General features: G+C 36.8%; 1 protein-coding gene across 1 annotated transcript; it reads right to left on the bottom strand.

Annotated features, from left to right (window-relative positions):
- Positions 1 to 6,299: 6,299 nt before the first annotated feature.
- LOC128696044 (mitochondrial import inner membrane translocase subunit Tim13) lies at positions 6,300 to 15,756 on the bottom strand. Its single transcript, XM_053787037.2, has 3 exons — positions 15,532 to 15,756; positions 10,661 to 10,729; positions 6,300 to 7,349 (listed from the first exon to the last, which is right to left on the bottom strand). Exons 1-3 carry the CDS (start codon positions 15,634 to 15,636, stop codon positions 7,251 to 7,253), a joined length of 273 nt encoding a protein of 90 aa, XP_053643012.1. The 5' UTR covers positions 15,637 to 15,756; the 3' UTR covers positions 6,300 to 7,250.
- Positions 15,757 to 17,390: the final 1,634 nt, after the last annotated feature.

Below are 17,390 nucleotides of genomic sequence, written 5' to 3'. Positions count from 1 at the left end.
TGTGGCTCTCATAAAAAATTCATTTTGATCTTCGACTCTCAGTCTGGTTAGCGGCTTGCTAAAAACTGAGTCATATTGGGACTTAAGTAGCTCACTCATTTCCTTGCTGTCATCTGTGTAGGACCCATCTTGTTTAAGTAGGGGCCCAATACTGGACGTTGTTTTCGACTTCGATTTGGCATAGAAGAAATACTTTGGGTTTCTTTCGATTTCATTTATGGCTTTTAGTTCTTCCTGCGATTCCTGACTCCTATAAGATTCCTTTAGCTTAAGTTCGATGCCTGCTATTTCTCTGACCAGTGTCTCCCTACGCATTTCAGATATATTGACCTCTTTTAGCCGCTCTTATTCTTTTCCGTCGCCTGTAAAGGGAGTGCCTGTCTCTTTCTATTTTACATCTACTCCTCCTATTTCTTAGAGGAATAAGCCTTGTGCGTACATCAAGTGCCACTGAGTTAATCTGTTCTAGGCATAAGTTGGGGTCTGTGTTGCTTAGTATATCTTCCCAGCTTATATCGGTTAGGACTTGGCTTACTTGGTCCCACTTTTTGTTTTTGTTATTGAAGTTGAATTTGGTGAATGCTCCCTCGTGACTAATCTCATTATGTCGGTCTGGGGCTCCGCGCATACATGTCTGAACCTCAATTATGTTGTGATCTGAGTATATTCTTTTTGATATGGTGACATTTCGTATCAGATCATCATTGTTAGTGGAGATGAGGTCTAGTGTATTCTCCAGTCTAGTAGGCTCTATTATTTGCTGGTTTAAATTGAATTTTGTGCAGAGATTTAAAAGCTCGTGTGAGTGTGAGTTTTCATCAGAGCTGCCTCCTGGTGTTATTTCTGCAACATTATTATTTGCTATATTCCTCCATTTTAGGTGCCTTAAGTTGAAATCCCCCATACTGGCAAACCCTACCATCAATGATCACACAACTACTGGAATAGAAATCAGAGAAAGGGAGAAGACCCTACAAAGTACAGTACAGATTTTGTAACAATATTAAAGACAACAGTGAGGAACCTACCAACTGAAGATCACAAATGAAAAATGTCATTGTCCAACACGTGGACAACTTAGAAGTCATAAGACTAAGTACAAAATAGGCACCAGAATTACACATTACAAAGAAAAGATAAAGATATTTGATTGTTTCCACTAGGGGATAGGAGAATTACCAGTGTACTATACAAGATAAAGTGAAAGAATGCACAAGATTTCCCAGTACAGTGGTACCCAGAGTTTCGAACTACTCCCAACTCAAACAATTATGTAAGTTTATTTGTGTAAGTGCATTTGTATGTGTATTTCTGGGGATCTGAAATGGACTAATCTAATTTATATTATTCCTTATGGGAACAAATTCATTTGGTATTGGCACTCGAACAGCATTCTGGAATAAAATAAGTTCAAAACTCGGGGTACCACTGTATAAGTAACTGGGAGAACTTGAGGCAATAACAAAAGTAGAATAACTGAATTATTTACAAGAGTTAGTCAGTGCTAAACAATGGAAACTAAAAAAACAATTCAATACAATTTTTTTTTTCTTTAGAAAAGTTTGTGTACTAAGAGAACTGGTCGAGTTTTACTAACCAACATGCTAAAAACAAGTAATACAATATAATTTAACTTAATCCTACCCAATCTAAGATCAGCCTAAATTTAGGTAGAATTATTTATCAATGAAATGCAGTAAACTGAGATTTTTAAAGACTTTCAGTTCATGTGTCCAAATTTGCATTTAGTCTGTTTGGCAAAACTGTGTATATTCCAGTAAGATTTGTATACCCTCAAGATAGCTGTATCAAGTTAATGCTATGCATTCATGCCTAAATAAAAAAACAAGCACAGAATAAAAATCAACACACAACAAAATATGAAACTCACTTGGCACAAAATATGGTCATGATCACCTTAATCTTCTGGCTTCACGTTCAGATTCCAACAGTGTTAGGATGTCCCCTTCACGGACTGGTCCCTTCACATTACGGATGATGGAACGATGAGATTCGTCCAAGAATTCAACACGAACCTGAGTACACTGACCTTGAGATCCAGTACGACCCAGGACTTTTGTAACCTGAAATTGACCAAATTGAAAATCAATTACTTTTTAACAATAATATGACAAGAATAAGTCAGTGCTATAGCTGGAACAATTCACAAAGAACCCCAACTAGAAGGGGAAACTTTAGATAAAAATTTTGTCTGCCCTGGACAATCATCATCACAACTGAGAATGCTAGGATAATGTAGTTGCAACTTTAAAAAAGTACAGGACTGATTGAAATATCTTAAGTTTACTCTTAATCATGGGTTATTAGTGAATTGTATAATTACACTGATGAAAAAATCTAATGACAGAACTATCAATATTGTAATGAATTACAGTGTATTAAATTTAGATTTAGACAGGTTATATGAATTCCCCAATTTTAAAATAGTGTGGAACAAACTCAAAGTCAGGCCACCAAGGTAGGCACTTAGAGTAGCTTAAAAAAAATTAGGTAGACAACACAAGAGATATAAAAAATATATACAATACAGCATTAACTTGTGCAATGGCTCTGAAGGAAAAGGCCAGCAAAGTTTCTTGAGCTTTCAATTTACCAACAAGCAAATTACCAAGGAGCAAGATTCCACGAATCTGGTTACAGAGTTCCTCTTTATATTCCTTCACGTCATTACATTCATTACGGGGGGGGAGCACCAACCCATAGGGGGTCATACAGCGTCTGGGGGGAAAGGGAGGTATTCAGATTCGATCCAAGGAAGAGGTGGCGTAGGTCCAACATTCCTTCAGAACCTTTGAAAACAGTTCAAGGAGCCAGAGGCTTTTTTGGCATCAATTTACTTATTTGTTTGAAGACAGCCTGTATAATTTTTGTCCTGACCTGTATAATTATTATTTATTTCCAGAACTTCATTTAAGAACATAAGGAACACTGCAGCAGGCCTACTGGCCCATGCATGTGCAATAATGAAATCATTATTTCCGCTTTTGAATATTGAAAATTATACACATTTTCTAAGTCACTAATAAGTTGCCCAGTTATATTAAAATTACTTTTTTTTATGCTGGATGAGTTCACTAAGTGGGTATGACTTGGACCTGCCTAGCATGGGCAAAGAGGCTTGCTCAGTGCCCCACTGTTCTTAAATGAGATCCTAATAGCATAGAACTAAAGCAAAAACTGAAATTAAATCATAATAACAAAGAACTAGAGTAAAAACCGACTCCAAGCATGCTATAACTTAAAGGCAGATCATAAATCCTCGAATGTTTAATTTTCAATGTCACAAAACTTAAAACACAATTGGTAGTAAACCCCGACACCAAAAAACTTATTAATTAGCATGGAAAGAAGGATGGAGGAGTCACTTAAAGCTAGAAAATACTGACTCGTGCGAGCTTGACTGGCTTGTCCATGTTTACAGCGCGAGTTCTGCCGTGGGAGAGGAAACAAGATCTTGGAAATTACTTGACGACTGTGCAAATTTTCGACATGCTCGGAAAATATTTACTGTAATTATTTCTGTTTTGGTGTAAGTAACTGTTATTTGTTTAGGTTTAAAACGTAAGTTCAAATTTTTACAATGTTTCTATATAGCATGTTTTTTTTATTTTATCATTTTAAAACATAAGTCAGGCGGAGCACTGACGCAGGTCTACTGGCCCAATACTTTTAATGTTCTTGATGAGCATGCATTTATAAAACTGTTGTAAATCAGTAAGAAATTAATTACGTAAACTATAAAAATTACAAAAATGTACTTTATAAAAATGATTTAGTGGAATACTCTCGCTTTATAAACTCCACACACAATCTCCCGCAATTTGCTGAACACGTCCATATGCCTCTACATTTTTTTTTTTTTGAGAAAATATACATTAAAACATATTTTAATACAATCTGAAATAATCATGAGTCATATGCTAAACATCACATTTCCGCTTATCAATGAATGGAACAATTCATATATATATATATATATATATATATATATATATATATATATATATATATATATATATATATATATATATATATATATATATATATATATATAAACAACCAAATAATAAATGTTCCACATATATTACACTCCACACACACCATGAGCACACTTACCACACCCCACATACACGAGGAGCACATATATCACACCCCACATACACCAGTATACATACCATACCCCACTAACACCAGAAGCACATATACCAATCCCACATGCACCAGGAGCACATATATCATACACTACATACACCAGGAGCACATATACCACACCCCACATACACCAGCACATATACCACACCCCACATACACCAGTACACATATCACACCCCACATACACCTAGATCATATATACTACACATATACATCATCTAACATAAGCAGGGAGTATACATAATTACACCAGCAGCACACGTTACACCCATCATACTCCGGAAGCACACCACAAGCATAACTCCTTTCCTGTAGTTACAAAGAGGTAATTACACATCACACTCAGTATACACTAGCTCACACACACACACACACACACCATACCCAACATATGCCAGAAGCATACATACATTCAGATTATTATTATTATAATCAAGGAGGAAGCGCTAAACCCGGAGGATTATACAGCGCCTGGGGGGGGGGGGGATGTGGAAGGCATTCAGGCTTAATTCGGGGAACTGGAGCACAGATCTAATTCCCTAAATCAAGAGCCCCTCACCAACATCAAGGAACCTTCCTTGAGGGGACATACATTCAGAGCATATACCACACCATACATTAGCTGGGAGCAAACACACCACATCTCAAAACCCTGTCCAGGTATACAACATACGCTAGGGACGGGGGACATGGAACATCTTAACAAATCATCCATATGAACACCCAGTCGAAGTTTATATCCCCTCTACAGGGGGCACACCCGCCACCATAATCAATGGCCTCATTAAATACAAACAGCCCCTCTACTATCCCTTAATTGCTCATTTATATCCCCAAAACTCCATCCTTGAAACATATTCATGTGCCAGCATTATTATTATTATAATCAAGGGGGAAGCGCTAAACCCGGAGGATTATACAGCGCCTGTTTGGGGATGTGGAAGGCATTCAGGCTTAATTCGGGAAACTGGAGCACAGATCAAATTTCCTAAATCAAGAGCCCCTCACCAACATCAAGGAACCTCCCTTAAGGGGTCATGTGCCAGCAATGGTGTGAAGTGTGAGCACAACACTCCACTAGGGCTCAGGAACGTTTCTGTGAATTGCCAAGGACACTTTTAGACTGACTGAACCTTTTACTGCTGGGGAGAAATCATTCGCAACAAGTCTTAGGTATGTAGCACCTAGATTGTTCAATAGGTTGCCAATGTCTGTTAAGAGTCAGGAATTTGTTCATGCTCAGTTGAAAGCACATCTCTTTCTAGAGTTTTTGATCCTATAACTCTTGGATATAAACTTTAGTATTTCTTCTTTTTCATTGTTATTGTATTTATGGTTATTATTATTGGTCAAATAACCCTAAACCCTAGTTGTTTAATATCTTTATTATGCACCCCATATCCATCCAATGGTCAGTTGTAAAATTATTAGAGGCATATAATGGGTCCAGGAATTAGATCCTAATGTTTCGAAGGTTAAGCAAGATAGTGGTAATGAACTACTGTGTTTTACAAGTTCAAGTTGTTAATGAAGGCATAAGTTTATTTAGGTACAGGTACACACAAATAGTTACACAAATTATCATATACAAAAACATATATAAATTACCTAGGATAATCCCCAAAAAAGTCAAGTGACTTATTCCCATTGGGGTCCTTGAGAGTACTAAATCAATACTGGTCAGACAGCATCTGGGGAAACTGAAGGCAATCAACTTTGATTCAAAGACAGGAAGATCAAATCCATTTCCTTGGATCAATTATTATTACAGTCAAGTGCTAAACTCGAAAGGGTTTCCTTGGATCAAAATCCCTTAACAGGCATCAAGGAATGCTACCTGCCCCAAGAAATATCATTATTATAATTATATCCAAGTGCTAAACCTAGAAACATCAAATACTGCAGCATCAAATAAATATAATTTCCTGCAATTTGTATTAGCAGGGATACACAATTTTGTCTCTATCTTGGCAATTCAAAACACAAATACAATATACAGTACTGTACTGTATGTCGACTCTTTAGGGACATTTTCTATCTGGATGAAAGAAAATGTAATAACTGTTTTTTTTCTCATTCTGAAAAGTTATCACATTCTTCAAAAGGATATACATGAAACTAGTATATTTAAATTAGTTCATATACTTTATTTACATTAATAAGAACACCCTACCATACATTACTGCTGGATAACAAAGTACAGTAATGTTGTTATAATGCTACCTCCACCTTTAAAAAAATGTTTTATTTTAAAGAGGCTCCATAAAATAGGACCATTCATTATACATTGATAAACAGTATACAGTACTGCAATATACTGACATATTGTATACATATATTACTGTACAGTACATGCAAAGAGTATATATGTACACTGCATTCTATACAGTACTGCAGATAGTTATCAAAAGTTACTGCATTGCTATACTTGTAATTCTGTAGTATCGTTATTACATTAAAAACTGAATGCTAAACTCTGGTCTTTAAAATTATGCAAAAAGGTGACATACAGCATATGCGCACCACACTAACAAATATTCCGAAACAGTTTGTATTAATGTTTACAATAATTTGAAATTAAGAGATCACACTGAAAATCATTCCAATAATAGAGCATGTATATTGTTTCACTGTCTGCCTCAGATAATTCATGTACTGCCTCAATTTAACAACTGTTCATGACCAAGGAAAAATCTACACTGTAGAAAATATTTAGCCATTTTATATGCAGCATTTCATCAAGTACTTTCAGTTTATGCTTTATTACTGATATGCTGTACATAATTATGGATAAAATTGCACTCTTATACTCAAGTTTTTCTGTACAATATTGTTTACTAGGATTTTGGAAGCTTAGCAAAGTATAGATATCAAATGTAATTTTATGCCAAGAATGTAGGTAGCAAAATATATTAAGAATCCAACAGAATTTTTAAATAATGCACTATCAAATATTTATACACAAAATTCTGATGATGATTAACAATTATCCTATTATTTACCATTCTTATAACTTGAATAATGATTGACATGATTCTACTAAAATACAGTAACAAAAAATTCAAACTGGTAGATCACTAGTGGAAGTTCTTTTCTCGTTGGAGACGACTAGTATACGTCCTAGAGACAAGGTTCCAGGAGTCCATATATCTGTCCATGCACATTGCTAAGCATTTCTGGGGAAACATTAAAGGTTCAATTAAAAAAAAAAAAACAAGGTTTTGTTTTTAGCACTTCCCAATGTAAACATAAAACATTCATTGAAGTGCAACTTAGATGCTAAGTATTCTAGCATGTGCAATACTTCATTACGTCAGACTTATGAAGTAATATACCTTCTTAACCCTTAAACGGTCCAAACAGATCGACGTTCAAATTCATAGTGCTACAAAAGTAGATCTATTTTTTTTTACATATTTTCAAATATAACAAAAAAAATTTAGATAAAAGTTTTTTTTACATGTTCACATGTAAAACAAAAAAAAAAAGATCTACATTTTTTTACATACTTTCAGATGTTGAAAAAACGTATATATACGTTTGGACCATTTAAGGGTTAAGATTAATTTTATAACGCATTTCCTCAAAGCCAAAAGTAAAAGATTGCACATGAGTATTTGATGAATGTCAGAATACTTGAAAATGTTATAATGTAGATATAATTATTTTAGCACTTTCATAAAGCTCTCAAAGTTTCACATTACTATAGTACTTATTTCACATGATGGATTACACAAAGCTGATTACATATGTGGAGAAAAGGGCAGACTTTGTTATACAACAAATTCCTATAAATAACCTTTATCATAATAAAATATTTTAAAAATGCATTACATAATACATTGTATAAAGATACAAAATTAAACTTAGCACTGATATACAGAATACAGTGGACCCCCGCATAACGATATTAATCCGTTCCTGAGAGATCATTGTTATGCGAAATTATCGTTATGCGAATGAATTTTCCCCATAAGAAATAATGGAAATCAAATTAATCCGTGCAAGACACCCCAAAGTATGAAAAAAAAAAAATTTACCACATGAAATATTAATTTTAATACACACAAACTGGAAAAGACATGCACAGTTACATGACACTTACCTTTATTGAGGATCTGGTGATGATTGATGGGATGGGAGGAGGAGAGTGTCTTAGTGTTTAGAAGGGGAATCCCCTTCCATTAAAACTTGAGGTGTCAAGTCCTTTTCCGGGGTTACTTCCCTTCTTCTTTTAATGCCACTAGGACCAGCTTCAGAGTCACTGGACTTCTGTCGCACAACATATCTGTCCATAGAGGCCTGTACCTCCCGTTCCTTTATGACTTTCCTAAAGTGGTTCACAACATTGTCAGTGTAATAGTCACCAGCACAGCTTGCAATAGCTGTGTTAGGGTGATTGTCATCAAAAAAGGTTTGCACTTTAAGCCACATTGCACAGATTTCCTTAATCTTTGAAGTAGGCAACTTCTTCAATTTCTCTCTCCCCTCCTCCGAACCAGTTTCCTCAGGTGTGGCCTCATGCTGATGAAGATGATCTAGCAGCTCATCAGTGGTTAGTTCTTCATTGTCCTCCTCCACCAACTCTTCCACATCATCCCCACTAACCTCCAACCCCAAGGACTTTCCCAATGCCACAATAGATTCCTCAACTGGCATAGGATTCCCAGGGTTAGCCTCAAACCCTTCAAAATCCCTTTGGTCTACACATTCTGGCCACAGTTTCTTCCAAGCAGAGTTCAAGGTCCTCTTAGTCACTCCCTCCCAAGCCTTACCTATAAGGTTTACACAATTGAGGATATTAAAGTGATCTCTCCAAAACTCTCTTAGAGTCAATTGAGTTTCTAAGGTCACTACAAAGCACCTTTCAAACAGAGCTTTTGTGTACAGTTTTTTGAAGTTTGCAATAACCTGCTGGTCCATGAGCTGCAGGAGAGGAGTGGTATTAGGAGGCAAAAACTTCACCTTAATGAAGCTCATGTCCCCACAAAGTCGCTCTGCCACGTCTGTAGGATGACCAGGGGCATTGTCTAACACCAGGAGGCACTTAAGGTCTAATTTCTTTTCAGTTAGGTAATTTTTCACATTGGGGGAAAATGCTTGGTGTAACCAGTCATAGAAAAAGTCCCTAGTGACCCATGCCTTACTGTTTGCCCTCCACAGCACACACAAATTAGCCTTGAGGATATTCTTTTGCCTGAACGCTCTGGGAGTTTCAGAGTGATACACTAATAAAGGCTTCACTTTGCAATCACCACTAGCATTGGAACACATGAGAAGAGTAAGCCTGTCTTTCATAGGCTTATGTCCTGGGAGTGCCTTTTCCTCCTGAGTAATGTAGGTCCTGATTGGCATTTTCTTCCAAAACAGGCCTGTTTCATCACAATTAAACACTTGTTCAGGTTTCAGTCCTTCACTGTCTATGTCTATGTACTCCTTGAATTCCTGCACATATTTTTCAGCTGCTTTGTGGTCCGAACTGGCAGCCTCACCATGCCTTATCACACTATGTATGCCACTACGCTTCTTAAATCTCTCAAGCCAACCTTTGCTGGCCTTAAATTCTCTCACATCATCACTAGTTGCAGGCATTTTTTTAAATTAAATCCTCATGCAACTTCCTAGCCTTTTCACTTATGATCACTTGAGAGATGCTATCTCCTCCTATCTGTTTTTCATTTATCCACACCAATAAGAGTCTCTCAACATCTTCTATCACTTACGATCTCTGTTTCAAAAACACAGTTGAACCTTTGGCAAGAACAGCTTCCTTGATTGCTGTTTTCTTGGACACAATAGTAGCGATGGTTGATTGGGGTTTACTATACAACCTGGCCAGCTCGGAGACACGCACTCCACTGTCATACTTAGCAATGATCTCTTTCTTCATCTCTATAGTAATTCTCACCCTTATTCCTGTAGGGTTGGCACTAGAAGCTTTCTTGGGGCCCATGGTCACTTATTTTGCAGATAAAATCACCAAAAACACTGTAATAATATGAAATGTTCCGATTGTATGCTTGGATGTTACCGCAGAGGCTGGCTGGTAAACAATACCACCGGCGGAACGTGAGGCTGGCTCAGGCCGCACATTAGGTGCGTCTCGGACGAATAGCGTTGAGCGGGTTTTTTAGCGGTATGAGAGGCAAAATCTTAGCGATAAAATGTATCGGTATGCGGATTTAACGTTATGTGATGCCAATGGTATGCGGGGGTCCACTGTATTTTTGTCAAGTTTTATACAGTACTACATTTACAGTATGTTAAATAATTCATGCATGCACACTCACACACATTGTATACTGTATTTTTAAATTTTTTTACTAATTTTATTAGTCATGTTTATTTACAGGGATTTATTATAAAAAATATGCTCTTTTTTACATAATTAATACTTCACGTAATTAATTAACCTCATGTAATCAGAATGTAAAATCATGTGAAATTTTGAGGTTTTTAAAAGTAATTTACAAAAAACTTCACTTACTTGTTCAGAACTATCTAGAGATGATCCAGGCTTTGAGATGCACTTGGAAAAGCATTTTTCACCCATTTTCTGTATGAATAATAAATAAGGTTAGATTTACTGTATTTTGGGAAAAGTTTGTTTACAAGACATGCATTTCAAAATACTGTATAGTGTAATCACAAAGAATCCTACTTAAACCAAAATTCTCAGATACTTATATTAAGGAAAAACCTTGTCTTAGCAATTTTATAACGCAGTACTGGTGACCTCTCACACACAGTGTCCGTGGTTCAATCCCTGGCAAGGGCGGAAACATTAGGAGTGTTTCCTTACACCTACTGTCCCTGTTCAGTTAGCAAGTAGGTAGGTACCTGGGTGTTAGTTAACTGGTGTGGGTCATATCCTGGGGGACAAGACTGAGAACCCCAATGGAAATAAGACGGACAGTTCCTCGATGACACACTGCCTTTCTTGGGTTATCCTAGGTGGCTAACCCTCCAGGGTTAAAAATCTGAACAAAATCTTATCTATCTTAACTTACTGCAATAACAAATGCTAGAGTAAGAGCAAAGCAACATTTATGAAAGGATTCAGAGAAACCAGTTAGCCAGAATTAAGAGTCCTGGTGGTGGGAAGCACAGTGCCTGCACTCTAAAGAAGGGGGCAGGGATACGTATTACAGTTTGTAGAGTTACCTGAATTGTGATGTCCGTGCACTTCTGGCAAGATAGTCATTGAATGAATGACTAAGTGAATTTCCTTTTTGGGGTTACCCCTATCTAGGCACGAGATGGCCGGTGCATAAATAAATACTACTATAATAAAGTGAAATAAAATTGAATCTCTCTTCTTCTTTGACTCACCCTGCCTTGGCAGGAGCTGGCAGTCAATAATAATAATAATAATAATAATAATAATAATAATAATAATAATAATAATAATAATTGCCCTCAGACATGACATGTCTGTGGTGTGAATATAATGCAGAGAATTCGTAGTTTGGAAGTTAGGAGGAGGTGCGGGATTACCAAAACTGTTGTCCAGAGGGCTGAGGAAGGGTTGTTGAGGTGGTTCGGACATGTAGAGAGAATGGAGCGAAACAGAGTGACTTCAAGAGTGTATCAGTCTGTAGTGGAAGGAAGGCGGGGTAGGGGTCGGCCTATGAAAGGTTGGAGGGAGGGGGTAAAGGAGGTTTTGTGTGCGAGGGGCTTGGACTTCCAGCAGGCATGCATGAGCGTGTTTGATAGGAGTGAATAGAGACAAATGGTTTTTAATACTTGACGTGCTGTTGGAGTGTGAGCAAAGTAACATTTATGAAGGGGTTCAGGGAAACCGGCAGGCTGGACTTGAGTCCTGGAGATGGGAAGTACAGTGCCTGCACTCTGAAGGAGGGGTGTTAATGTTGCAGTTTAAAAACTGTAGTGTAAAGCACCCTTCTGGCAAGACAGTGATGGAGTGAATGATGGTGAAAGTTTTTCTTTTTCGGGCCACCCTGCCTTGGTGGGAATCGGCCAGTGTGATAATAAAAAAAAAATAATAATAATAATGCATACAAAATTTATTTAGAAATTCAAATGAAAAAAAAGCTTGAATATAAAAGAAATCTACTAAAACAAAAAAATTTTATATTTTGCACCTTCATGTGAGTGATGGGCTCTTTAGAGTTTTTTTTTCTACTGTACTTCTTTGGATCAAACCTGACTGCCTCCAATTCACCTTTCCCCAATCACTGAAAGACTCCTCCACTTCTCCATAATTTTTTTTTTCAACAAACTGGCCGTATCCCACCAAGGCAGGGTGGCCCAAAAAGAAAAACGAAAGTTTTTCTTTTTAAATTTAGTAATTTGTACAGGAGAAGGGGTTACTAGCCCCTTGCTCCCTTCTCCATAAATATAATAATAATAGTTAAAAACACTGCAACAATACAAAGTACTGTATTGTTTATTAGTTTAAACACTGAATAGCTTTCAAATGTAATTTTAAAATACAATCTATAAACCAAAACTGTATACAGTATATCAATATGTATTAATGGAAATGTTGGTGGGTGTAGAGCTCTTAGTTATGACTCTGCACAACTTGCAAGTGTGAAAACACCTCAAATCCTACAGCAGATATCAGCTCGATACTGTATGTATAACAGAAAATATCTTTTATTAGGAGACCTAAAATACAATACTGTTGTATTATATATACTCAAAAAATGCTAGAATGCAATGAAAGCAAACTGTCTGAAATTTTACATTCTGTTAGACAAAGAACGTGGTACAGTACTGTACTACTGTACAACTCTGAAGGAAAACTGGCAGTCTGAAATTTTTTGGAGGTTGGGGCTTTGTAGTACTATGCTTAAACATTTTAAAGGTATTTAAACCATGTAATGGTAGTAAATATGTGAATAAAGACACAGGATATAAACAGAACAAGAGTGAAATAAGGTTATGTTTGGTTATTTTAAGTTGGGTAGGTGGGTTTCATTACCTCATTTCTATCCATTTGCACAACACAATACAGTGGTACCTTGACTTACGAGTGCCCCAACTTACGAATTTTCCGAGTTATGAGCAGTCACTCAGTCAAATTTTTGCTTTGAGTTGTGAGCCAAAATCCGAGTTACGAGCGAGCTTCAGATACGCTGCCACTAGTTGGTACTTATAAAACAATGCTAGTGTGATGTTCTCACTGGAGTAATCGTGTAATTATCTTTAGTTATTCTACAAAAAAATAAAATTGGTAAGTTTTTGCCATTTTCAAAATATCTTGCCCTTTACTCCTAAACAAATCCCAAAATATTTGGAATACATATTTCTAATATTCCACAAGCCAATTGTAGAACAATAATTTTTTTTAATGGTTCCTGTCAATAATATTGCATTTACTGTACTTCAATAATAAATGGTGGGCTTCACGAAATAAGTGAATAACTTACTTCCAAGATATTCACCAGGAACACGGGCCGGCCTCCAGTCTCCGGAAAAAAATTTTCCCAGAAAATTGCTTTTAGGTGTTTTCCTTATGAAACTAGTGATCTAGTGCAGTTAGCTTCTCAAAAACTCCATTTTCTCTTACCCAGGACCAAAGAACACATTATAGGAAGGAACAGTAATGATTTTATATGCTCGGACTGGTCCTGGACACTGGCCATATTATGGCCTATTTTATTCATTCTGTCATATTAGATCAATTCTGATAAATAAATAAGCCACGGAGTTAATATTAGCGTTATATTGAAGTATTGTCTCCTGCCTCTCGAGACTCAGGTTTTTTGGGGGCTGGAATGGATTAATGGCATTTTAATTAATTTCAATGAGGACAATTGATTTGATATACAAGCAAATTGAGTTACGAGCTTGGTCATGGAATGAATTAAACTCGCACGTCAAGGTACCACTGTATCTCAAATGTAAAACAATTTAATATTGTATAATTCAAACTATAGTACTGCATACAATACAATTTTTACTTCCTTGCAAGTTTATGCTGAGATTCTGTAGTTACAATAATGAGTTGTGGTGCAAAGAGAGCAATTATCATGCCACAGCATTATGGGCAGACTAAATTAATGGCTTACAGACTACTTAATATTAGAGAAATTGATCATAGTTTGTTGAAGTTGTACATCTATTTATATTTAAAGCAGACAGTAAGTTAACTCAAGTTACAATCTGGGGATATTACATTGGGACAATTTGAAAGTATTTTATAGGTTGTGTATATCAATAGTAAATAATGAATCATTGAAATTTGCCAAGCAGTTCAAGCATAATTTATGGAATACTATACACTTACTACTTAATTTACTATCATTATTCATTTGCTAGAGAAGTGCTAAACCCATTGGGGTTATACAGCACTTTGAGAGTAGGAGGGTATTAGGTTTGATTTGAGAAAGGGGATGGTATCCCCAGTTTCTTTTATCATGAGCTTTTCACCAGAATTAAGGCATTTGCAAAAGGGGTACACTTAGTTTACATTTGCATTATATATTACGTTCATAGGGAGCACTAAACAAATACGGGAGACTTCTGCTACTGCCTTGGTGGAGTACAGACATCTTGCTTTCATTGGATCAGTTAGTTTAGCTTAATATCTTTATTATGCGTCCCATACCTATCCTGTGGGCAGTAGTCAAAAGATTACAGAGGTACATAATTAGTCCAGGGACTGGACTCCAAAGCTTTGATATCTGAACAAGTTACAAAGGTAATGAACTAGAGCTGGTCACAATCATGACAAGTTACAAAGGTAATGAATCATAAATACGTCAATACATGGATACAATCATGAACAAATTACAGAGTAATGAGCAATTAACATTCCAGGGAATGCATCATTGCCCCAACAACAGATGCTGGATCATCGGTGACAAATTTTCTTGGAACACTTGTCCTCATCTTACTGTGCTTGCTGGCCACATTAAGAGCAAGGGCACCATTCAGTGGCTCCATTTTTCTGCTAACAGTGGGTCCTACAACCCACAACAAACACACACTGGGGGTTATGCAGTGCCTGGGAAATGGAAGGCATTCAGATTCGATCCAAGGAAGGTCAGCTCCATTTCCTAGCCCCATGAGCCCTTCACCGGCATAATGTTAGCTCCATTTCCTTGTAACAAGAGCCGTTAACTGGCATCAATGCATCTCCCATGAAAGAGTTTATTTCCTTGTGTAGTACACAAAGTGTAGTTTACATATATTAAAATATTGCTAAACAAGAAGGCGGCTTCTACCATACATGTGCATTTCAAGGACCCCAATGGGAATAAGTCACTTTGTCTGACTTTTTTGGGCTATCCTAGGCAATTTACACTATGTATGATAACTGTACTTATGTGTACGTGTACCTAAATAAACTTATTGAACTTAGGTCTAAAACTTGCTTGGCCTCACCGTGAGTAATTCTTGTGTGTTGGCAATGATGATTTGCTGTTTAACTTGGTCCATGAGCACCTCCCGCTGCGATGATGACATTCTCTCAGTGTTCAACGAGTCCATAGTTTTTATTTTATTTATAGGGAAATGCTAAACCCGCAGGGTTCATGCAGTGCCTGAGTAGTGGCAGTAAGAAGGTTTTGGTTGTTGGACTTGAAGGGCCACTGTACTTGAAGCCGTATTGAGCTTACCTCCTGTTGCACCTCAGTCGATGATATATTGCTCAAATGTGAGCAGATTACAAACAAAATACATATTTTTTTTTTGGCAAAAAGAAAGATACAAACTTGCAAAGAAGGTTTTGTGTCTTGTGTTATATTGCAGTCATAACACAAGACAAAACCTTTGACATCGTGTCCGACACAACCTGTTCAAAAACTCAATGTGAATAAAATGCCCTAGGATCTGGAATTCCTTGTCTGAAATATCGAAAAGTCCATTATCTGCCAATCGATTCAGAGCTATTATTTAAAAAGCACCTCATATCCTTAACGTAACTGAAACAGCAATACGACTGTCACACAAAACCAGCTCATTCACTTCCGTTGCTGTTCTTTCAGCCAACGTTCAACTCCCATAGAAAATTGATAACACATCAGTTTGTGTCCCAGGATGTGACCCACACCAGTCGACTAACACCCAGGTACCCATTTACTGACGGGGAACATAGACAACCGGTGTAAAGAAAGCCGCCCAATGTCCCTACCCGCGCTGGGAATCGAACCCAGCCCCGCGCCGTGTGAAGCGAGAGCTCCACAAAACTAATCACTTAATCAGTTTAAAATAATAAATAACACTTTTGAAATTGTACCATTTGTTCACTAGCTACCTCTCTTATTATATGCCGAATGTTGAAGACGGTGTAAAGCAACTTAAGTTAAACCACATTTTACAAAACTGCTCACAAACAGTGTCCAGAATATCTTGCTGCCAAGTTTGTTAAGGTTGGGAATCAAAACCAGTATAATATTAGGGAGAGTGAACACATTTTTGCAGTACCTACAGTAGGTGATCATACTTCAAACATCTTTTATTGTACAACAATCAAGAAACAGAACGGATTGCCGGCACATGTCAAAGCCTGTCTTAGCATGAGCCAGTTAAGGAAAAGAGGTGAAAGGTATTTAATGAACGAAGCTACACTATGTATAATTGTACTTATGTGTACCCGTGCCTAAATAAACTTACTATACATGTGTTTGCAGTTAACTGCATTAAAAATCCTACCTATTAGTCTATGTCAGTATCCGAACTAACTTTTAAGTATTAGGATTAGTTTGCCCGAAATGCTTTGCTTACATGTAAACTACACTATCTGTACAGCCCAAAGAAATAAAAAATGCATTTGTATTGTAATAATAATAATACAATATTATTATTGTTATACTTTACTAAGGTTAATGACCGGCTTTCCCGAAATCTTGGGATAATAGCAGCCTGGAAAAAAGTGGGAACTTGCTTTTAGTGCCACAATCAAAATCGACCTGGCAAACAACCAAGAACAAACATTTCAGAAAGTACACACAAACTTTGCCGCCCAAACGCAAAGCAGAAGGGAAAAAGACTGTTCAACACTAGGCAATGTTGATGTTGTGGTTTAGTGATAGTTGCAGTGTGCAACCCATCATCTGTAAATGAAATGCTCTACTATTCTTTAATTTCTGCTATTTAAACAAATAATTATTTTTATTTTTTTTCGTATAAGCCATTACGAGGGAACACAAGAGTATCATAGAGGGTGCCGTGTACTGTGTTAAAGTCAAACAACTGTAAATAAAATATAGGAGTTTATCCATATTACTGTCTATTTATTAAAT

The sequence above is a fragment of the Cherax quadricarinatus genome, chromosome 48 (genome assembly GCF_038502225.1).
Source record: "Cherax quadricarinatus isolate ZL_2023a chromosome 48, ASM3850222v1, whole genome shotgun sequence".
Classification (NCBI taxonomy): Eukaryota; Metazoa; Arthropoda; class Malacostraca; order Decapoda; family Parastacidae; genus Cherax; species Cherax quadricarinatus.
The sequence above is the reverse complement of the archived record's forward strand: the minus strand, read 5'-3'. Positions and strand labels throughout refer to the sequence as shown.

What these genes read in the sequence shown, in the direction of transcription:
- LOC128696044 (XM_053787037.2), bottom strand. Translation starts at nt 15,636, where the DNA reads ATGGACTCGTTGAACACTGAGAGAATGTCATCATCGCAGCGGGAGGTG. An exon ending in ACACACAAGAATTACTCACG is followed by an intron (nt 10,730 to 15,531) that starts GTGAGGCCAAGC and finishes TTATTCATACAG; the next exon opens with AAAATGGGTGAAAAATGCTT. An exon ending in CTCTAGATAGTTCTGAACAA is followed by an intron (nt 7,350 to 10,660) that starts GTAAGTGAAGTT and finishes ATGTTTCCCCAG; the next exon opens with AAATGCTTAGCAATGTGCAT.